Here is a 23313-nt window from a genome sequence, read left to right as displayed (position 1 = left end):
TGGAGACTTTGCAGCTTTGGATCTGTTAGACTGGGCCCCTTCACAAGCTCCAGCAGTTCATAGATGGGGTAGATGTTGGGGTGGACCAACTCAAAACCCTGGGTCTAGGTCTGGGTAGGAGCTGAGTCAGTCAGCTCTCCCACACCTAGACTACCAGGGCTAGCTTTCCAGCACTGCCAGGGCCAGCTCACCTAATGCCACAGCCGGCAAGAGGAAGGGTCAGCTCTCCTGCCTTCAGGTCTGGCTCACCTGAATGCACTTAGCAGGGCTTTCTAAAACAGCAGCAGTCAGACTATGGCATTTGGGGGCTGCTGCTCTAAGCTACATTCCTCCTCTGTGTCGCAGCTGGTGCTGGGGAGTTCCTTGGAGTCACAGTGAGCACTCTAAAGAAAAGTTTCCCAACCCCAATGGACCCCAAGTGACAGTGCTTTCCAGGCTTCTGCTGAGTCATGATTAGCAATGTCCCATTGGCCAGGTCCAAGTCCAAGCTTAAAGTTGAAAGCCACCTTGTGCTGGCTCAATAAATTCTCAGGGCTTGGGAAGCTGATGGCACCCTGGACTACACTGTGACACTCTGCCTCAAAACAAAACAGGTAAGTACATTGCAAGGGGCCAGCATGAGCGTGTTTGCCTCACAGGCAAGAGCCCCAGGTTCAATGCCCAGGACTTCAAAGCAACAAAGAAGGGGGTGTGGGGCATCATCACACCAGATAATTTATGGGAAGCTGTTTTGTATTCTTGTTTTATTTTGTGATAGTGTTTCATGATCCCAAACTCCTGACCATCCTCCTGCTTCAGTCTCCCACATGCTAGGATTACAAATAACCACACCCCGTCCACTATTCCAGCTGTTATGGCCCATTGAGAAAACTAAAATTCAGTTCCCAAGCAGGAGAACAGACAAGTGCAGAAGAATCCAGGTGGAAAAAGAGTTTAAGCTGAGGCAGAAAGGAGGCTGGTGAGGTAAAAACAGGAGATCAGGGTCGCCTGCAGGGCATGAGTTTGAAAACGTCAGCTGTCTAGGAGCCAGAGGACAGGGCAGCTGCCTTGTCTCAGAGATCACTTCCAGTGGTTTATTAACTCCTGAACCATCTAAAACACTGACGATTTTGCAGAGATAGATGAATTTCAGTGACCAGAGAGTCGGAAAGGCATGTGGCAGAGATGTCACCCACAGACAGTGGTCATAGGCCAGGATTTGAGCCACACAAGACAGCCAGTTCACACCTGAGTTAGGGTAGGCAGTCAGATGATGACCCCACAGCCTGTGCCAGGGTCTGGAGGACTTACAGAAATGCAACAAGCTGTACATCCTAAGAAACAGCACACTCAGATCTACAGGCAGGGCTTTGCTTTGCTTACTGGGTTTCAGTTTATCTGCTTAAAGTGTTCCCTTCGCTCTGAAGGGCTTTGAGACCCAGAACCCACCCAGCTCCGGGCAACACAAAGGGGAAGCAGAGCCGTATGGGCAAGGCCTCTCAGAATTAGATGCTGCCACCAACCTGGGCCAGGAACAAATTCTCACTGTGCTCCCAGCAAGGACAAGATTACCTGCGTGACATTTTCCCCATGTACTAAGAGTTCCTGTCACATGGTGTGAATTAACTTCTCTAACTGCTTGTTGTTTTGTTTTGTTTTTGAGCCAGGGTCTCATTTTGTGGCCCAGCCTAACTTGGAATTTATAGCAGTCCTCCTGCCTCAGCTTCTAAGTTCTAATGTTACAGATGTGAGACACCATGCCTGGCTTCTAATTAATTGTTTAAGTCAAATTTTCCTATTCTACATTTGTTTTCATGCTTTCCAAATCGATGTGTACTATTTCTGCTCTTTAAGACTGGCAGTATGTAAAAGTGGCAGTACACACCTGTAATCCCAGTACTCTGTAGAAAGAGGTGGGAAGGTTGTGAGTTCCGGGATAGCCTGGGCTGGCTGCACAGCAAGTTCAAGGCCAGCCTCAGATACATAAACAGACACCATCTCTGAAATTATAGAAGAAAAGTGTAGCTCAACAGCCCTGCCTTAGGGTCAATGTAACATACATAGGCTTTTCAAAGACTGCCTAAAATAGGTGTGTGTGTGTGTGTGTGTGTGTGTGTGTGTGTGTGTGTGTGTGTGTGTGTGATTATATTTGTGTGATTGTGTATATGTGTGTGTGTGATGTGGGGTATGTCAGTTATGTGTATGATTGTGTGTGTTTATATGTGTGTATGTGTGATTGTGTGTGATATGTCCGTATTGTGTGATTGTGTTTATGTTCGTGATATGGGGTATGTCTGTGATGTGTCTGTAATATGTCTGTGTGTGTGTGTGTGTGTGTGTATGATATGTGTGTGTGATTGTGTCTGTGTGTGATATGTGTGTATGTGTGATTGTGTGACATGTGGGTTTTGTGAGTGTTAGTTCCTGAAGAGGCCAGAAGTGGGGTTGAGTGCCCTGGAGCCAGAGTTATATGCTGTTTTCGGCTGCCTGAGATGGGCACTCTGAACACAGGTGTTCTTCAGAAACAAAGTGCTCTTAACCAGTGAGACAGCTTGCTATGAACTGCTTATAATTTTCTGCTATAAAATTTTCAAAAACATCAGAATAAAGCAAGGCCCAGTGCCACACTTTTGTGACCCCGGAATTAGGCTTGTGGATCAGAAAAATAGTAGATCAAGACTTTGTGAGTACTTAAAGAATTCAAGGCCAGCCCGGGCGACATGAAATCCTGTCTCAGAAAACAAAGACTCAGAATGTGGGAAGTAAGCCAAATCACGGGTGAGAGGAATGGCGGGGGAGGAGTCTGTGAAAAATATCATCAGAGCCAAAAAAGCAAGCGAGAAAAGAAGTGTTGCCAGGGGAGCTCTCTTCTGAGGATCTAAGATGCTGAGCATCTTGTTTTACTTAGTTGGGGCGGGGATCTTAGGAGAAGAACTGTTTTGAGGCAAGCCTGGGCTACATGGGTTCTAGGTCATCTAGAGATTAGCATATGGCCCTTCTAAAACCTACTAACACCTAGAACCTACAATATTCCAGGCTCTGAGCTAAGAAACGTCATCTGCAATGGTTAACAGAGCTCGTGTGACATTGAAAAATGAAGACCACAGTAAACAAAGTGCACAGACTGAACCTTATGGCCGCCTACCTACTGCAGTGGTCACACACCACAAAACTGTCAGGGAAACACCGTAAACACTGCGCCACAAGTGACTCTAACCCATCGTACTACAGCAGCACGAGGACAGTTCTCAAGTTAATGTCACTCAGCTCCAGGGTGACCAACCGTGAAGGATACAACCACCACACCAGGGGAAGAGACATTACAGGACAGGCACGTGTGCTCCTACGCTCAGCAATCAGACTATTGATACAATGGGTCTCTAAGAAATGAGAGTTCTCTGGGAACCTCACACTGAGGCCCTGACGCCAGCCCTGAGAGAAACTTGGTTCCCAGAAGTGCTAGGTCATCAGGCCATCTTGTAGAACCAGAAGCAAGACAATAAAGGCTCAGCAATGGGTAGGGCCATACCTTGACCAGGCCAGGACTGCTCAGTCATTTGTAATACTTTCCCTCTATGTAAACCTACGCCTTGTGTTAGTGTCCCCAAAGGCGGACATGCGGGTCACTCAGCTCTTTTTATTTGTCCCTCTTCCCCATGTGGTCACACTGAATAAATCTTCTTTCTCTGCTTTTCACTATAACTTGTGTCTGTATCACTAAGCCTAGCTCATTGGGCAGCCGAGCCTGGGCTTTAACCCTAAAACCTCTGGTCATGGACGATTTTACCAGCTACCATTTCCAAAGCAAGGTCTGCAAAGTGCTTATATAAACTACTCAGTATGGGAATAGAAGGTGACTGTGATCGCTGTTCCTCCTGTCTGTAGGTTCTGCATCCTCAGGAAAATAATCAGAAAAATACCTTTCACCGGTATAGAACATGCACGGGATGATTTCTTGTCGTTGTCCCTGAACCCTGCAGCATAGCTCCTGCCATAGCATGCCGTGGCACTGGGAGTCATGAGCCATCTCGAGATGATGGAAAGGCTCCAGGGGTGGGTAGGTTCGATGTAGATACTGGGCTATTCTCCTACAGGGGACTTGAGCATCTGTAGATTCTGCTGAGGGATGTACTAATGTAGTAAAATATTCTCTGAAGACTACTACTCCTAGAAATATGGTGGACCAAGTTTCTGAAAAGTCACTTTACAAAGTCTTTGTGTGGCATTTTGAGCAAGAATTATTATGTGCCTGGGAGACACCACAAATAAAAATCCTTAGGGTTTTCCTGTTAACCGAAAACATGTTTTTGATAGAAGGAAGGAAAATATTGGGTCTACGTAACAGGAGAGCAGCTCACACACACAGGGCCTTGATTCGGTCCTCAGCACCAAAGGAAGGACTGACATATACAGATGGCAAAAGGTATGGGGAAAGCTGACCTATGTCACATGCCATCAGCAAACCAAAAGCAAGATGATATCATTAGACACATAGCGTGACTCACTGAGACCCAGAGCACCAACTGTCCCGACAGAGCACCAAGAACTCCACTTATTCCTGGGAAGAGTGCAAAAAGTACAGACTCTTTGAAGGTTAGTACAGTGGCCCTTTATAAAGCTGAGTATATTTTTGCCATTTAACCCAGGAAGTTATATGATCTTTGGTAGTTATTCAAAGGAGTTTAAACAGGTCTACATTAATCTGCACATGAATATTTTATAGCATATTTATATTTTCCAAAACTTGCTTCCAAGAATGAATAAATAGTTCATCCTTCAGAAAGTAAGAGAATATCTAGGCAGTGGACTATTATTCCGAGTTAAGATGTGATAGGCCATTAAGACATGAAGACATGCACATTGTGAAGTGAAAGATGCCACTTGGAAAAGGCTACAAACAACCTGAGCCCATATCCAACATTCTCAAAAAAGACTAATTATAGACACAGTAAAAATATTGGTGTTTTTCAGCAAGGGGGGAATGAACAGGCAGAGCACGGAGTGTTTTCAGGCGGGAGAACTATTTGGGACAGCCCTGTGACAGTGGACACATACACATGAGAGCGACTCACAGAACACACAACACCAGGACAGAACCTCAGTGTCAGCCAACAGCTCTGGGTGACATTGATGTGTCGGGTCAGCTTGATCTACTGTAACAAATTACCAGACAGAGAGGAGTGTGGAAGGTGGGAAGCACTCACTTTTGGGGAGTTTGGGGTATATAAGAAGCAGCTCAGTTTTGCTGAGTCTAAAACTTCTCTAAAAGCTTAAAGCTAGGGCTGCTGGCTAACACTCACTTTGGGCTCCTCCAGGCCTCCCTCACTGACCAGTGTCAGGCTCTCTTCACAATAGAAGTCCCTTCACTGGTCTAGATTCATGCTCTGTGCCAGTGAACCTTAAACCTGGCTTTTGTTATCCCGGTAACCTGTTCTCCTGGGAGAACTAGAGGAACAGGGCCATGTTACCTCCAGATGTGTGAACCAGGCCTACCTGATGTTTTCCAGGGCATTTGTTATCTGCTGTTGCTCAATGTCATAGAGTTTCACCTTGAAGCCTCCGCTGGCAAACAGCATAGCCCAGCTCCGACCAATGAGTCCACTAGGGAGAAAGGATACAGGTCATTATTTCCCCCAATCATTCTTCATGTTTATAAAGCAACAGTATAAACAAACAAACAAACAAACAAACAAATAAATAGAACCACAGCAGCCCACTCTTTTCAGGGGTTGGGGGAGGGGGGGTTCGGTTTCAAGACAGAGTTTCTCTATGAAGCCTGGCTGACCTGCAACTCGCTCATTCTATAGGCCAGGCTGACTCTGAGCTCAGAGATCTGCCTGCTCCTGCCTCCTGGGTGCTGGGATCAAAGATGTGTACTGCCACGACCCTGCCACAAGGTCCCACTCCAACATTTAATAAATATCTGAAAAGTTTGCATCTTGATACTGTTATCTCTTAAGCCACTGCCCACTTCCACGTCTACTGAGCACGTGCAGGGGCAAAGCCACCATCTGTACTGTACACAGAGACATTCCTTGTTATTTTCTGTAAATAGTACAACATGACACCTGTTTGCACAGCCTTTATGTTGGATTGGTGGCACAAACTAAAACCTAAAGGAATTTAAAAGGAAGGTGTGTGTTACCTCTGCAAATGCTTCTACCTTTATTTACATAAGAGACTTGAACATCTGCGTTGATCCCCTCTGGGGACCTTAGAACCCTTAACTCCAGAATACTAAGGGACAAAGGCATCTTCCCTATCCGACCTCCACTCCGGGTAATGGCCGCCACGGTCATCACATTTAACCGTGGAATAATGCCAGGCATTATTAGACACTTTGCAGGTCTATCTTTACAATAACCCTAGGAAGTAGATGTCATCAATTTCTCTTTTATACCCAAGGAAAGGAAGGCATCATGGGATTAATTCTAGGCTGGATGCTGTGACGAGGAGGTGACACCAAGAGTCTGACTTACTCTCTTCTTAGGTTTTCATCCTGTTTTTACAAAAAGTCTTTTATCGTAAGATGTTTGTAATACACACTCCAAGCATGTGGGTTAAGAGAAAGAGAGGTATTAAGAAAGACACACCAGAAAGAATGGGTGTGAGCTTCCCCAAGGAGGGAAACCCCCAAGATCTAACTTTTATCTTTCCTGCTTCCAGACAAGGTCTCCTTTAACAACCCAGGCGGGCTAGAGAGCCAACCCCCCCCCCAAAAAAAAAAACAAACAAAAAAAAACCTTGAGCTGATTCCTTGGCTTAGACCTCTGGAATGCTGGGATTTCAGGCATGTGCCACCTCCCCAGTTTATAGCGCTGAAGAGCCAAGCCACAGTTTCTTCTGAGCAAGGCTTCACTCTACCAGACGAGCTCAGACCGGAGCAGATGTCTTTTCCCTGAATTTTACCCGCCCTGACAGACTACTGCAGAAGACAAAAAGACCAAAAAGCCAGTTGCCAAGGACTAAAAACAACATTGTAAAGCATGCCTGGGAGCATGGCAGACATTTAATAAACCTCTTATCTCAGAACTAGGGGCCCAAGAAAGAAAGTCCTGTGTTCAGGGCCAGCATAGATGACATACAGAGTAAGATATGTATCCAAAGAATGTCCAGAACATTCCCAGGGTCCAAGTAAGATAAAAGATGACCCTGGAGTGGTCTACGGCACCAGAAAGCTAGAGTTGTTGCCTGCCAGGCCTGGCATATCAAAGGGACACACACGACCATTAAGAGAGTGCTCAGTAGCCAAGGCAATAAGAGCCAATTTTCATTGCATAGAAATTAATAAATAAAACTACCCTGCAGAAGAATTCTAATAACTTTATGCAGCTCTACCATTTTTAGAGACATGTGGTCTTACTCTTTGATGACTGTTCTTGGTTGTCAACTTGAATTTATCAGAAATAACTAAAGTCCAGGCTGGTATGTCTGTGAGAACTTTTCCTTAATTGAATCTTTTCAAGTGGGCACACCCACCTTTAATCCAGATCTTAAAGACGGGAAACTCCACCTTTAATCTTGGCTACTCCTTCTGCTGGTAGCCCATGCAAAGGACAGGGGATTGGGGGGAGGATGTGTATGCTCTTTGCCTGCTTGCATTTACTACTCACTGGTAAATCCATCCTTCATTGGCATTAGAGCCTAGTTCTTTAGAATCCTAGTGCATACTGAAGACCAGGTGAGACATCCAGCCTTGTGGACAAAAAAAAAAAAAAAAAAAAAAAAAAAAAAAAAAAAACTACTAGACTCTTGGACTAGCAGGACTACAGCCCATAAGCCACTCTAAAAACTATATAGATATAGTACTGGTACTTATTTCAGTATATATATTATATAATATATACATAATATAATGTATATTCATTTGTATTTTATATATATACATTTTTTTTATTCTATCAGATCTGAACCCTGACTAGTACACCCTCCTTCTACCCCAAAATGTAGTTTAAGCAGAGCCACTCTCAAAAGTACAGAAAGGCAGGAAACAGGTAGTGACACAGCCTTGGAGAAACCTGGCAAACATGACCTCAGCAGGTGTTCTAGGTCACTACCAATCACAGTGAATCAGGCTGACTTTTCACTCCCTGGATATGCTGTGATGAGAATGACCCTTGACCTTTGAGCGCTTCCCCCATGGCCTCAGCCTAATCAGGAGCAAAGTATTAGGAAGATAAACAGAATTCAACTTTTTGCCTGCTGTTCTTCAAAATTGTCAAGGTCACCAAGAACAAGGAATGTCTCAGAAACTGTCACAATCCAGAGGCATTGGTTCAGAAACAACAAATGTACTGGCCCTCTGCATGCGTGAGGAATTAGCACCAGGCCTTCCTCCCCCTGTCCTAGTGGGCAGCCACGTTTATTACCTAAAATGGCACAGCATATGTTCAGAACCTTCACCCATCCTCCTACATCTGTAGATCCCACATGGATCATCTATAAAGGACTTCCACAAGTAATGACAACACTATTTTGCAGGACTGCCATATTATTGTTTACATTCCTAACACTGCAACCTTTAATACAGCTCCTCACATCGTGGTCACCCCAACCATAACATTTCATTACTACTTCCTAGGGTAATTTTGCAGCTGTTATGAATCATAATGTAACTATCTGTGTTTTCTGATGGTCTTAGGCAACTCCTATGAAAGAGTCATTCAACCCCAAAGGGGTGGAGACCCGTAAGTTCAGAACTACTGGTTTAGAAAGTAACCACAGGAAAAAGTCTGCACACATGAAGTCAGGCACTTTTTGTCAGTTATTTTCAGCCCATGTTTGGTTAAATCTCCAGATATGAATCCCAAGGACACAAAAGAGTCCAGACAGTCTCCCCTTCCGACCGACCGATTCTAAGCAAACTCCATTGTTGGATGATCTTCCATGTCCAGGCAGGCATGTTAGCAGTTGACAAAGCCTAAAAGAAAATGACACGCCCAAGCAAGACCTTGCTCCTCCTAAATCCCAAGACTGGGAAATTCACTAGATAGCAACTGGATCTTTCTGGTACTTAGGTCAGCATGCAGATAACATTTCAGTTAGCTTTGTGCAGGGAAGTGGGGAAAATGGAAAGACTGTTTTACACTTGTTTGACGGGATGAACTCCATGCTCTGGGAACCTTTGTAATCTTGGCACATGATACAGTAGAGCCTGGTAAGTGTTAGTTGTTGACAACGACAAAAAGCTGACATATGCTAGTGACAAACTCTGGATAAAGGTCAGTGGCACTTTCTATGGGGTTAACACAAGAGCAGCAGCAGTTTGTAGGAGACACACAAAGTGCCGGCACACCAGCTGTGTGCCAGGCACCACTCCAGCTTCTGAGCTTACAGTGGGCGGAAGACGGCCAACTAACGGAAGTGCTGAGAGGCCGAGAAAGAGGAAGTAGCCGGAAGGGAGACAGTGGAAATCTGAAAGCACCATCAGCAACTATCAGGGAACTGCAGGAGGGGAGGGACCAAACCTGAAGGTATCTGGAAGAAATGGCCCCCAGAAGAGTTGGAGTATGTTTGCAGGTCCAGGTGAACAGGTCGGCAGCACCAGCACGGAGATGTTAGGAAAGAGAGGCAGAGGATGAGGTCAGAGGGCGGAGGGCAGAGGAGAGGGGTGATCTCATCACATACAGAGCACCTCAGAGGCCATAGCAGGACTTAGGCTTTTAATCTGAGTGTGATGGGTAGCTAATGAAGGGTTTTAGATTACCAACAGACTGGTTTTAAATGTTTAAAAGGAACAGTCTGGAGCTGGGCATAGTTGATGTATACCAGCACTCGGGAGGCTGTCAAAGAGATTTTCATTGTAAAGGTATTCTTGGTTATACAGTAAGATCCTGCAGCTCTCCCTCTCCCGGACAAACCCACACATACACACACAAACAAGATGCTAGGCAGCAACTGCAGCTCCCAGTCAGTCCTGAGATCACCAGGGACACCGATGCTCTTCTGTGTGCTAAGACCCTAAACGGAAATGTGTAGATGGAGCGTAGTATTTAGGGCATTTCCCACTCCTGATATGTTCACCTTAAGATGAGTGTATCAACATGGCCCCATCACAAGTCATGAAATGTCTGTACTTGGGCAACCACGGGAGTAAGGAGTGCAGAGGCTGTTACAGGATGTGGTGGTAAGTGGACGAGGGTGGTCGGAGAATGAGAAGTGGAAAACTGGGTTCTTGACTTGTATCTTAATAATCGCTGGTGGCCCCTGTGTTATGAGGGGGGAAAAAGAACCAATGCCAAGTTATGTTCCAAGAAAGCATGAGATCTCATTAACTCTGTTGGTGAAGACTTTAGGAAACAACCAGGAGTTCAGTGCAGGATATTTTTAAGTGGGAAGCAGACAGTAAAGAGGTATGGGGCTAGTACACAACTGGATAGGAACTAAGTTCAGAGTCAAGGCCTGGCCTAAGATGTCAATGTGTCCATTGCTGGATGGACATTTCTAACAATGAGACTAGTGAGATCCCCAGGAAAGTGAAGGTTGACACAGAAAGCTAAGGCCTGGGCTTTGGGACAGTCCAACTTTTTCCTTTTTGTTTTTGTTTGTTTGTTGAGATAGGGTCTTATTAACCCTGGCTGGCCTGGTTTTGTAATCAGCAGAATGTTCCGACTCTAGTAGGGAAGTGCAGGGCTCTCCAGGTAACTCAGCAAGTACAAGTGGTTGTACACATGTCTGAGTTCAATCCTAGATCCCGTAAGGTGGAAAGAGAACTGACTGCTGAGAACTGTCCTCTGACTCCCGTATATGCCCTATAGCATGAGGTGCTCTAGATAACTGGATGGATGGATAGGTGATAGATAAGAGACAAATAATAGATGATGGATAGATAGATTATAGATAGTAATAGATGTATAGATAATGGATGGATAGATTATATATAAGTAGATAAAAGATAGAAATAGATGTATAGATGATGAATAGAGATAATATATATATATATATATATATATATATATATATATGATAGATAATAATACATGTATACATAGATGACAACCAAAGGAGAAGACAGCACCATCTGTGTTCATAAGTCATTGGTCATGTTCAGATTTGGGCTGACACTCAAGTCATTGGGTTTAGCTGGATAAATGGGAATGTGGATCAAGGTAAGGGTAGTTTAAGTGTCTGTCAGAGAAAGGCATGGCAAAAGGAGCCTCTGGATATAACAGCCAATCTCTCAGGAACTGAAGGATTAGGTGGGTTTATATTTGGCATTGTCTCAGCTGTGGGAGATCTGGCTCCATGTTCTACATTATCAGAACCATCTGTAATTAATGTAGGATATGGTATATTGAATATATACAAAATTTAATCAAACTCTAAGAGCTCTAGATGTGCACTGATCAACGCTAGACTTTAGCCATGTGTAGCTATTAAAGATTAGATGACAGTCAAGTGAATGTTAAAGTTCTGTTGGTGAGCAGAACTTTATATGTCCAGATGTCTCGGTGGCTACCAGGTTGGACAGCACGGTTGGACAGATGCCTCCCCACAGGTCAGACATTGGGAGAACTTGCATCTGGTCTGAACATTTCCTTGGTCATTACTCCCTAAACATAAACAAACATTTACAGGCCACTTACACTATAATAAGTGAGGCATAACTATGGGGAAATTAAGGAATGGACTCCTTGACCAGAATCTAGCTTAAGTCTTTCACCAGCTATGAGTCACAGCAATAACATCATCTGTTGTGAAACATCTTTGTGTAGAAACAATATTCCTTTTTCTTTCCTTTCTTCCCCCCTCCCTCCTTTCCTTCCTTTTTTCTTGAAAGATTTATTTATTTAATATGAGTTTATTTATTTATTTATTTATTTAATTTCACTTTCAATGTCTTTAGATGCACCAGAAGAGAGCACCAGATCTCATTACAGATGGTTGCTGGGATTTGAACTCAGGACCTCTGGAAGAGCAGCCAGTGCTCTTAACCACTGAGCCATCTCTCCAGCCCCAACAATATTTCTTTTATACAAAGGTTTCTTTAAAAAGAATGTTAAAAGAGCAAAAAGCCATATTTAAGGACTAGGAGTATATAGCCTTACTCCCACATGTAAAATATAAATTTCTGGGAATGTCAAAAGTCAGTATAAAGCATGCATTGGCTCTAAACCCTTGTGGCCTATAGTTTTAACTTATTAGCTGTAATTCTATCCAATGTACCCCAGAAACTGCCCTGTGATCTCACTGAAGTTCATTAGCAACACTTTGAGATGTATGTTTTTATATAATAAAATAAAATGTAATAAGATAAAGCACATAAGAATTGAAAATAATACTGTATATATTCAATACACCATATCTTACATTAATTACAGGAAAAGAGCCAGAGACAAGGCACAGGAAACAGAGACCCCCTTGTTTTCACACTCGGGGATCCCACAGAAACACTAAACTGGAAGCCACGATAGACTACAGAGGACCTGGTACAGACCCAGGCAGGCCCTGGGCATGTGACCCCAGTCTCTGTGAGCTCATAGGAGATTTGCTGGTGTCGATTTAGGAGGCCTTGTTCTTGGTGTCCTCCATCCCCTCTGGCTCTTCCACTCTTTCTGCCTCCTCTTCTGCAGGGTTCCCTTAACCTTGAGGGGAGGAATTTGATGGAGACTTCTTGTTTAGGGCTGTGTCCCAAGGACGCTCACTCTGCCTGCCTACAGCTTTGGGTCTCTATATTTGTTCCCATCTGCTGCAGGAGGAAGCCAGAAGTCACCAAAATCTCACACATGGTTACTATAAAGACACGTAAGCACCCCTTTCTTTTAAGAAACTCATATCATGTACTTTTCCTGGGCCTTAACTCCACATTAAAATCTCACTGAATAAACTCCAACTCTGCTTCTTACTGACTGGCCCCAAAATTGTTTCTGCAGCAAAGTCAAGAATCCTGGCTTTACATGAATAGAAGTTTCCAGAAAAGCTTCCTCAGCTACGTCTCTAGCGCATTAGTTGTCTAGCAATGACTGAAGTATGATGTGCACAGAATCTATGCAAATCCTCCCCTGTATCATGTAAGACACTTGAGCATCAGATGTTTGTATCCTATGAGGCAGCGCAGCTGGGATCAGCTGTGTAGAGAACATCTCACCTCTGTGCAAAGTTCTCTGAGACTGTGGAAACCCATTTGATGGCAAGCTAGGCTTTGAAGAGAAGGGTCCTAGGTTGAAGATTTATTTCTCTTCTTCAAACAGACCTCCTACCTGTAATCCAGTCCTCCAAAAGGCCTTTGGCACTGTTTAACAACTTAAGACTTTCTGTTGATAGGTCAGTAACGTTTCAAAACGGCCCTCAACTGGCCATCCACTAGCTTTAGACGCCTTTATTCTGAGTCAAGTTCATCAGAATGATGACTTATTTAAAAAGAAGCCTCAGAAATGTTGCCACCATGGGGATTGCAGTGGTAAAATCACTCTGTGATAACTCATATCCCAGGCTGGCCTGGAACTCCATATGGCCCAAGCCACTTTTCAAATCTTGATCTTCCTGCCTCTGCCTCCTGAGTGCTAAAATTTCAGATATAACCATACCCGGTGGGTTTAAAAACAAATAACAAACCAACAGAAGCCAAGAACATTTTTAAATGTTATCAGAGCTAGATATGGTATTGCATGCCAGAAATTCTAGTCCTTGGGAAGTAGCAGAGTCAGGAAACTTAGAAGTTCAAGGGCAGCCTAACCTATATAAGACACGGCCTCAAAAAGAAAAAAAAAATCTTGAAAGATGGTAAAAAGGGAAGAAAAAAAGAATATTTCTTTTTACGTTTCAGTGTAGGAAGACCCTGTAGAGTGCCTATCCAATCTGCACCTTGCCTGATGCTGATCAAGCCACACTCATAGAGCAGTGTAGCCTCAGACACCTGTGTGTTGACACTCTGTGACAATGAGCAATGGTGGGCTGCAGACACAGGCAGTGCTGGCAAGCTGCCTGCATATAGAAGGGTGTGTTCTCTCCCTGGGTATAAAAAGTAAAGGTGAAAGACTAAAAAGGGAGGCCATGGTCAAGGAAACTCTTCAACCTGGACTGCATTTCAAAGCAGTTGGGAGGGGGTTGGTCCGGTTTGATCTCATTCATTATCTGCTAAAGAGCTCCGAGGAGCCTCGCTGTACACTAGGCCATTGCTGCACCTGTCACTGAACCACTTCTCTGTCGTAACAAGGACTGCTTTTGTTTGTGTTTATTTTTTTTAAGCCACAGACTCACTTTCTGCTGAAGCCTTCTGGGTGTTGGGATTAAGGGATGTACTACAATGCTCCACTTAACAACATCCTCTATTTCTTTAATGTTTATTATTACATTTTATGTGTTTGGGTAGTGTGTGTGTGTGTGTGTGTGTGTGTGTGTGTGTGTGTGTGTGTCTGTGTGTGTGTACACATGCACCAAGTTTCTGGGAGGCCAGAGGAGAGCTCTGGACCCTCCACAACTGGAATTACAGGTGTTTGTGAGCTGAAATGTATGCCCTGAAAATTGAACCCTATATCCTCTGGAAAAGCAACTGTGTTCTTAATCATCTGAACATCTCTCCAGTCCTTTTCCATTTCCTTAATGCAACTACAACAACATTCAGTTTCTCAGTGTGGTTTGTATCTGTAGCAGACAATGAGCCTAGTCACTTCAACATCACCCCATGGCTGGAAAGTTCCTGCCTGTTCCCTCAGCTTTGTCATCTGGAGTGCTATGTAAGTAACTACCTTCCGGCCCATAAGCGTTCTACCACCCTCTAACTATATCTGAACGTCTATTCACCTGAAATCCATATGGCAAGAACCCAGAGAAGAAGAAGTTCGAGTCCTTCCCATTTAGATGCATCTTAAAGTTTCAAAATTTCTAAATCTATCACAAATGCTACCTTGGGACACAGCAGTAAAACATCAGGGAAAAAAGTTGGTCCTATTATAATTTTATCACTAATGCCAGCCAGATCGAATGGAGTCACTCTGGGTTCATTTGATTTATTTATGTATTTATTTATTCTTTTTAAATACTTGTCTTGTGTTATAGTTATGGATGGTCTCAAACTTAACAGCAATTCTTCTGCCTCAGCCTCCTGGGTGCTAGGATTTCAGGCACCACAAAGCCTGACTCTAGCTACTTTTAAAATTGTCTGTCTGTTTACAGCTACCTCTTCATGAGGACAAGCTGCTCCTAAGCTACCAATGTAAGTGAACTGCATAACGTTGGCCATTATTAATCGTTTCCTAGGAAGGGCATATAAGCACAGTCTTGGACACAGAGGCAGAGAACTATGTATACCTATGGCTGGTTCTCTGTGAAGAATTAACAGAGACACTCAGGGCAGCACTTGGATGAAAATATCTATCTCAAAGAGTTTATGTTGTAAAAAAAAAATGCAGCTTAAGATCCCCTACTCTATATTAATCCAAAAGCTCAGAATACCCATGATACAACTCACAGACCGTATGAAGCTAAAGAATAAGGAAGACCAATGTGTGGATCCTTCAGTCCTTCTTAGAAGGGGGAACAAAATAATCACAGAAATGCAGGGACAAAGAGTGGAGCAGAGACTGAAGGAAAGGCCATCCAGAGACCACCCCACCTAGGGATCCATCCCATCTGTAGACACCAAACCCAGACACTATTGCTGATGCCAAGAAGCTCTTGCTGACAGGAGCCTGGTATGGCTGTCACCTGAGAGACTCTGCCAGAGCTTGACCAATACAGATGCTTGCAGCCAACCATCGGAGAGAGCATGGGGACCCCAAAGGAGGAGTTAGGGGAAGGACTGAAGGAGCTGAAGGAATTTGCAACCCCATAGGAAGAACAACAATATCTACCAGCCAGACTCTCCAAAGCTCCCAGGGACTAAACCACGAACCATAGAATACACATGAGGGGACCCATGGCTCCAGCTGCATATGTAACAGAGGATGGCCCTATCTGGCATCAATGGGAAGGGCTCTTGGTCCTATGAAGGCTCCATGCTCCAGTATATGGCAATGCTAGGGCAGTGAGGCAGGAGTGGGTGGTTAGCACCCCCATAAAGGCAGGGGGAGGGAAAAAGGGATAGAGGTATTGTGGAGGGGAAACTAGAAAGAGGGACAAGATTTGAAATGTAAATAAATAAAATAACCAATAAAAATACTTTAAAAAAAAAGGAGCCCCCACTCCTGAGGACCTATTGATAGTTGGTGGCTTCTGGGGGAGGAAAAGTCAGTTTCTTTAGAAGTGTGGCCCCTGGGATGTTAACTGACCACTAGTGGATGGTTCCACACCCATGAGTATATATGGGCAGTACAAAAAGTCACAATACTGGGAGGTGTGGAGAGGTGGGTGTGGTGGAGTAGAGGGTAAACATAATCAAAATACATTTTATAAAATTCTCAAATAATCCATAAAATGTTATATTAAAATCACAATTGCCCCAAAGCAAAATTCTGGAATCTTATTAAAGAGGAAGATTCTAGAGTATAAATCTCATGTTTAATATGGTACTGGCTAGTTTAATGTCAACTTGACACAAGCTGGAGTCATCAGAGAGGAAGCCTCAACTGAGACAATGTCTCCATAAGGTCAGGCTGTGGGCCTGATTTTCTTAGTTTATGACTGATAACGAGGGCCCAGCTCATTGTGAGTGGGGCCATCCCTGGGCTGGTGGTCCTGTGTTCTATAAGAAAGCATGATGGGTAAGCCCTGAGGAGCAAGCCAGTAAGTAGCACTCCTCCATAGCCTCTGCATCCGCTTCTGCCTCCTGGTTTCTGCCCTGTGTGAGGTCCTTCCTTGACTTCCCTCAGGGGTGGGCAGTCACCTAGAAATGTAAACAGAAATAAACCCTTTCCTCCCCATAGTAACCCCAACGAAGACAAATATCAAACAACATCCTCCAAGGCCTTCACATTACGGGGTGATCTTTATAGGAAACCGCCAAACATCTTTCAACTGGGACCAGGGGGAGTAGATATGGATTAAAGTACAGATGTGGACAACACAGTATCCCCAACACAGCATGGAGGGGAAGCTTCCAGAAGCCAGTTTTATCTTGGGGAAGACCAACCCTGAGCTGAGATGAAAAGAGGGCACGTGAAAAGGCAGGTCCAGCACCAGGATATGCAGTGCCAAGCTTTAAACCCACCCCACGATGCCAATCCTCCATGCTCCCCAGACAGCTGTCCTAAACAAGCTCAAGTCTAGAACAGGTTTACCAGTGAACTGGAAAACAGGTGTGTACAGGTGACAGGACAGTGACTGTCTGGGAACACCACTCAAATGTCTGTTCACATCTCTATTCCAGCTACCAAAGCTCTCACTTCCTGGTTTTCTGTCTTTCCCTCCTACAGCATCAGACCATGGGTTTTGTTTTTAGGTTTTTTTTTTTTCCCCTCCATGCTTATTTCCCATACATCTACTCTTCCCTGGCATTTTAAAAGTCTGTCCAGAAGCTCACAGGGGTAAATGGTCCTAAGGAAAAGTAGCCTTGGTAAAAAGAGCAATAGAAAATAATGAAATCAAAGCCAAATTTCTAGATGGGTGGGTTCTGTAATTCCAATACTGAGGGGGCTTTGGGGAGAGACTGAGGCATAAGGACAAGAAGTTCAAGGTCATCCTCAGCGCCATGGGAGTTTGAGTCCTATAACAGTAACTTTTAGTCTCCTGCTATACTTGTCTGCCGGGTTTACTGCCTCCATTGGCTAACCTAGGCCTAGTTACTCTAGGCCTAGAATACTTTCAGCCTCTGAGACTTACTGCTGAATGAGCTCACCCCTTCCTAGTTCTAAGCTCTCATTGGCTGGTTCAGCTCAGCTGTTCTGGCTCAAACGCTTCTCCACATTGACTGATTCCATCTGGCTTCTCTCTCAGTTTTTCCTTACTTTGCTTGGCCTTCAACTAACTCCGGCAATCTGTTCTGGATCATTCTGTCTTCACCTGTATCTAGCTTGTCACTCTTCAACTCTTTTTTTTAAAACTCTCCTCGTAAAACTGCCTCCTCCCTTTTCTGCACTGCCCCTCTGGTGGCTTCCCTTTCCTTTCTCATGAGAGCTGGGTAAATCCTAGTTTGTCAAATCTTTCTCTGATTCTTCAGTCTGTCCTCCAATTAGACATCACTTTCAAACACAGGTGCGTCCCTCTACAAACTACTCTACCTTCCTTGTTTGGGGTTAAAGGTATCTAGTAAGGGCAGGTCTGAATTCCAGCCGGAGGGATTAAAGGTATGTGCTAAGGCCGAGCCACACCACAACTAGAAGCAGCTTTCTTTTTTTTTCTTCAGCAGATAACACAATCTTAGCGTTCACAGTAAGATATCCTGCATCAGGGTCTAGCTTGGACTACGTGAACCCTTCTCCCCACCTCCCCTACACAACGCACTTAGAAACTTAGAATGAGCCAGTAATCTGGCACATGTTCATAGTTTTTGCACTTAGAGGGCTGAGGCAGGACCAGCCTAGGCTACATAGTAAGGTCCTAGATCAGATGGGGTTAAAAATGACCTAGGGTATAGGTTAATAAGGAACCTCCCCACACTTGCAGGGCCCCGTTTAATCCCCATACTTCAAGGGAACCGGAGAAAAGGGAGGGAGGGGTAAGGGTAGAGGAAGGAAAGAGGAAGGCAAAGCCCAGGGAGAGGCTTGGGGTGTAAAGTTTCTTGCCATGAAAACCTGGGGATCTAATCTGAGTTTGATCCCCAGGCCCCACATAAGGGTATGGAGACACCCAACTCCACAAAGTTGTTTTTTAAATCTCTGTTCACACTACATACACACAAGCACAAACACATACATTTTTTTTAAACTTATCTAACCTCTTTCAAAAGAAAATAGTGAGTCGCTGCCAGGTCTATTTCTGCGCTGCTTTTGGCTTTGTTTGAGACTCTTGCCCAGGTTGGCCTGGAACTTTAGCTCCTCATGTCTCCACCTCCCTAGGATTACAGGTATGCAGGCGTTAAGGAATTGATTTACATTCTGGGCACCTCTGTTTAATGGATAGTCCCAAGAGTCACCCATAGGGCCCTGAAAGATAGAGACGGGGAGTGATAAAGAGGACGGATAGCTGATAGAGATGAGATAGACGGTGGAAGACAGATAACAGATGTAATGTAGATAGAGGCAGATGAATGATTATCAGCTGGATGGGCAGGGAATGGGGGGAAAGCAGAAAACAGAACTTTCACATTAGAAGACAATGGCCCCAGGTAATCCTGTGGTGCTTAAGATGTCCTGGCCCCATTCTAGTTCCCTGTCCATGTGCCCAGAAATAACTGACTGTTGAGTCTCTCTCCTTGGGAATCCATGAACCACCCACAGTCAGACGAATGCAGATTCCAGCCAAAAATCCCACTTGATGCCTGTCAGGTGCAGGCAGAGGACTATTTCCCAACGGAGATCTGCAAAAAAAGCCCTTGGCACCCTTGGCTCTCACAGAAGGCGAGGCAGGACCGTTCCCCACAGGGGCAAAGTACACTTTTTGATATTTCTTGACCACTCAACCACAGGCATCCACAGGAAAGGACAAAGGTACAGTTAATTCTACAGCTCTGTAAGAAAAAAATGGCAAGAGCATTCTGATTCCTTCCTCCAAAGGGCTCTCAAGGAAAAAGCCTGAACTTGGGACTGGTCTGCAGGCAGGACAACAGGTAACCAAAAGTATAAGGAGGGACATAAGCCACTCCATTAATAGCTACCAACCAACACTAAATATGCACTGCTACATGTTGATAGAATTTTAGGCAGCTACCCAATAAAAGATGTTCTAAACGTCCTTATTTTAAAAAACAAAAACAGAAGAGAAAGGGAAGCATGAAAACAGAAATTGGTATGTCAGATGATCTTGGGCTATTAAAAGTGACTCAGCCTCCCACCTTGGGGGACATGCACACACACACACACACACACACACACACACACACACACACACACAGGAAAGTCCGGTGTCTTGACTGACAAGGGTTCTGCCTCCAGAGACCTATCCGCCTAGCCCAGTGGTGCATAGGAACGAACCTCCTTGCCAACCCAGGCCAATGCCCATCAGTTACTGTCATCTTGGGTAAAACTCTTGTCTGCGTTCTTAATAAGAATGAGCTGTTTTCAAGCTGTGCGTGGTGGCACACACCAGCAATCCCAGTAATCGGGAGTATTTTCCAGGAAGATCAGGAGTTCAAGGCCAGCCTTAGCTACCTACAAATTTTGAGACCAGGATGAGCTACATGAGACCTCTGTCTCAAAAGTATTAGAACAGTTTTCGCAGGTTTATCGCTCGTATTCGTTTAGTACTTGATGCCAGGCACCTCTAGTAGCCCTGCACCTCTGAGCTATCCAGCCTGCACTGACAAAAGTAACTCCGCACCGCCTTAAGGTTCTCCTCGCTGCTTGGCAAGCCAAGGCCACCACCTTGTCTCCTGCCAGGCTAGTTCCGGAGCCCAAGTGCAAAGCGCCTGGAGGAGCGAGGTACAGCCTGATGCCCACCCGAGGCACCCACGGCCGCCCGCGGGAGGTCCCGCGTTCCGGACGCTGCCAGGGCGCCAGCCACTGCAGTTCGGCGCCACTGAGACCTTTACCTGCCTACGATCACCACCCCGCCCGCTGCTGGGGACGCCATGGCAGATCCGGGCCTGGCAGAACAGCTGCGCTAGCGGAGGGAGCGAGCAAAGCAGAGCTTGTCGCCTGCCAGGCTAAGGCTGGGCGCCTGGGTGGGCGTGTCCCAGCTTCGTGAGGCCTAGCCCATTGGCTGACAAGCTCCGGGGAGGGGCCAAGGCGCGGGAGGGGCGGAGCCCTCGGGAAGAGGCGAGAGGGTGACCACTGAGCTCTAGCACTGGGAACCTGGAAGCGTGGGAAGGTGGATGGAAACAGGGAAGACCTGACACTTTTTACTTTTCAGTTTCTATCACGAAACCATTAGACCAGGAGCGGATACTGCCAGGTTAGCCCAAAGCTTCACCCCAGAGACACTTTCAAGAGAATGTTCCTTTAAAGATGTTAGCATCCCTTTGGCACTTTAAGGGCTTTTGTTTCACTGTTTACATTCTACTCTACCCTGGGAATCCAGGTCTGGTGAGATACCTGCAGCCTGGCTTCACTGATGTGTAAGGAGGCCCGGGTACTTAGGGGACAGCTGCAAAGGGAAACTCCGGATATGTCACTCTGAGAAACGGAAGGACGCTTTTGAATTCCTAGTAGCTAGTGTACCACAGCTTCTGTTTGCCTTACTTCCTCCTTCCAGAGGCGTGCAGCGTCAAGTGTGTTAAGAAAAAAGAAAAGAAAGAAAAAGAAAGGAACGCCAAGCAGGACTTGATGAAACACACTTGCTCTCCCAGAACCTGGGAGGCTGAACCCGGAGTTCTGCCGCCCCCCTCCCCCCCCCCTCCCCCGCTACATTTAGAGACTGCAAGACTCTGTTGAGAAACAAAAAACGTCTAGGGCCCTGACACCTGGCTCTTATAATTGAGACCAGAGAACGAGAGTAACAAGTTTGGTGCCCATGATAGGAACTGGAAACACTTTTGAGGCCAACAGTTTGGGAAGAGCTGAAACCAGAACACACTAACTAAACCTTTTCCTCCCCAACTTGCTTTTTGATCATGGTGTTTCCTTGAAGTATTAGAAACCCTAACTAAGACACAGATGTACAACATTTTCTTACAAAAACCTCAGGCATCTTTAAACTGCCTCTTCCTTCCTGAAAAAGAGGGTCAAAGGACTAAGGTGATGAATGCTATCTTGTCCTATCTGTTTTGTGTCTGCCTTGACACTCCTAAGTCTTCAATGCCCCCAAAGCCGTGTCCACCTTGGCAATGCTTTCTCCCCCCCCACCCCTCCCCCGTCCAAGAGGATGTATAAATAAAAAAGAATTGACACGTACTGTCTAAAAAACACTGCTGAGTTTTATAAGAAAACTTAGATGTTACTAGGACACTCCCAAATTACTCACATGGACCCCACCTCTAGCACTAATACAACTATGAGGTTTATTTATTTATTTATTTTTCTTGTTGTTTTTAAAAACGCTGTGCCCCTGAGCTTGAACATCAAGAGACATTTTGGAGTCATGAAAATGGGAGTAGTGGCTTCTTGTCTGGAATCCCAGCACTTTGAGAGGTAGAAGCAGCTGGATCAAAAGTACCAACTCAAGATCATTTTTAGCCAAATACTGAGCTGGAGATGAGAATGAAAGAGGCAGGGGAATGCTGTGGTAAATATTAAAAAGTGATTTAACCTTTTATCCCGAGTTTTGCTGGCCCCTGAGGAGCCATCTGGCACTACAGGGATCTCTAACTTGGTGCTCCATGCCACCTCTAAGAACTCAGGCCCAGTCACTCCACCACCCCTGCTGTTTCTGTCCCAGGTAGATACGCATGACTCACATCTATTAATGTATCAAATAGGTTTATATGTTAAATTCTCAATCTACAAATTCTCTATACAATAAGCTTACAGCCAGCACAAAAAGATCTAAACTGCCCATCCAGAGAAGACAAATTAGACCCATAGAAACTCTTAAAAATAATCATAACAACCTCATCAAACTAGAGATGTACCAAGAGGAACACACACATCGGCTTCCATGTTGCCTTAGGACTCTGCCTACTGCCTCTTCTGGTCCTCTAGCGTCTTTCTCTGCCTAGCTCTTCGATGTCCAATCATGTATCACCTTAACATAAACCTACAGGGGAAAAGGGTCCCGGGGGAGATGGAGAGACCTGATTAGGTCATTGGGTACATATTCTACATATTCCTCAATTTAATGTAGTTCTAGGGACCCTAGTTAGTTGTCACCCAATTAGTATAAATAAGGCGAATTAGTATAAATAAGGCTAACTCACCACTCATGTCTTCATGCATCTATTTTTAATTCCCTCTTCATTGTATTGTGATGCAGCAAAGGCCAAAATGGAGGTCACTTGGACTAGTAGCCTCCCATACTGTGAAGTAATTAATACACATCCTCTGTAGAAAGCCTAGCGTCAGATGTATGTTATAGCAACAGAAAACTAACTCAGGGGGAGCTGCTGCTGAGATCCTAAAATTCTCAATATAACCTGAACTCAGGAACTCTGGATGAAGGGAACACCTTACTTTAGAACACATCCTTTTTGTCCACACCTGAGTTTAGTTAGTGAGTGCCTTGGGAAGGCCTCTTCAGGGTAGGGACCACTGTCAGGAGAATGAACCATAAAGCTAGAGAGTAAGAACTTCCAACCTCACCCTCAGGCTTCCAGGAGGAATGGGGGAAGGGAGGTGTTAAAGATCAACTTACCCATCAACAGCCAGTGATTTAATGAGTTATACCTGCACAATGATGCTGCCATAAAACCCCCAAAAAAGGAGTCTCAGCCAGCTTCCTAGTAGTGAACAATAATGTATATACTAAGTGAGACAACCCAGGTCCAGA

General features: G+C 44.9%; 1 protein-coding gene across 1 annotated transcript in view; it reads right to left on the bottom strand.

The window, feature by feature from the left end:
• CRYL1 (crystallin lambda 1) overlaps positions 1 to 20612 on the bottom strand; it is a 111871-nt gene extending 91259 nt beyond the window's left edge. Inside the window, exons 1-2 of the mRNA XM_080926140.1 lie at positions 20483 to 20612; positions 5473 to 5580 (exon numbers count right to left, since the gene is read on the bottom strand). Of these exons, the coding sequence (XP_080782266.1) occupies positions 5473 to 5580; positions 20483 to 20523 (149 nt within the window). The 5' untranslated portion in view covers positions 20524 to 20612. The remainder of the gene's footprint in view (positions 1 to 5472; positions 5581 to 20482) is intronic.
• Positions 20613 to 23313: the final 2701 nt, after the last annotated feature.

Source organism: Micromys minutus, assembly GCF_963924665.1.
Source record: "Micromys minutus genome assembly, chromosome: 12".
Lineage (NCBI taxonomy): Eukaryota > Metazoa > Chordata > Mammalia > Rodentia > Muridae > Micromys > Micromys minutus.
This window is presented reverse-complemented; position numbering and strand designations above follow the sequence as displayed.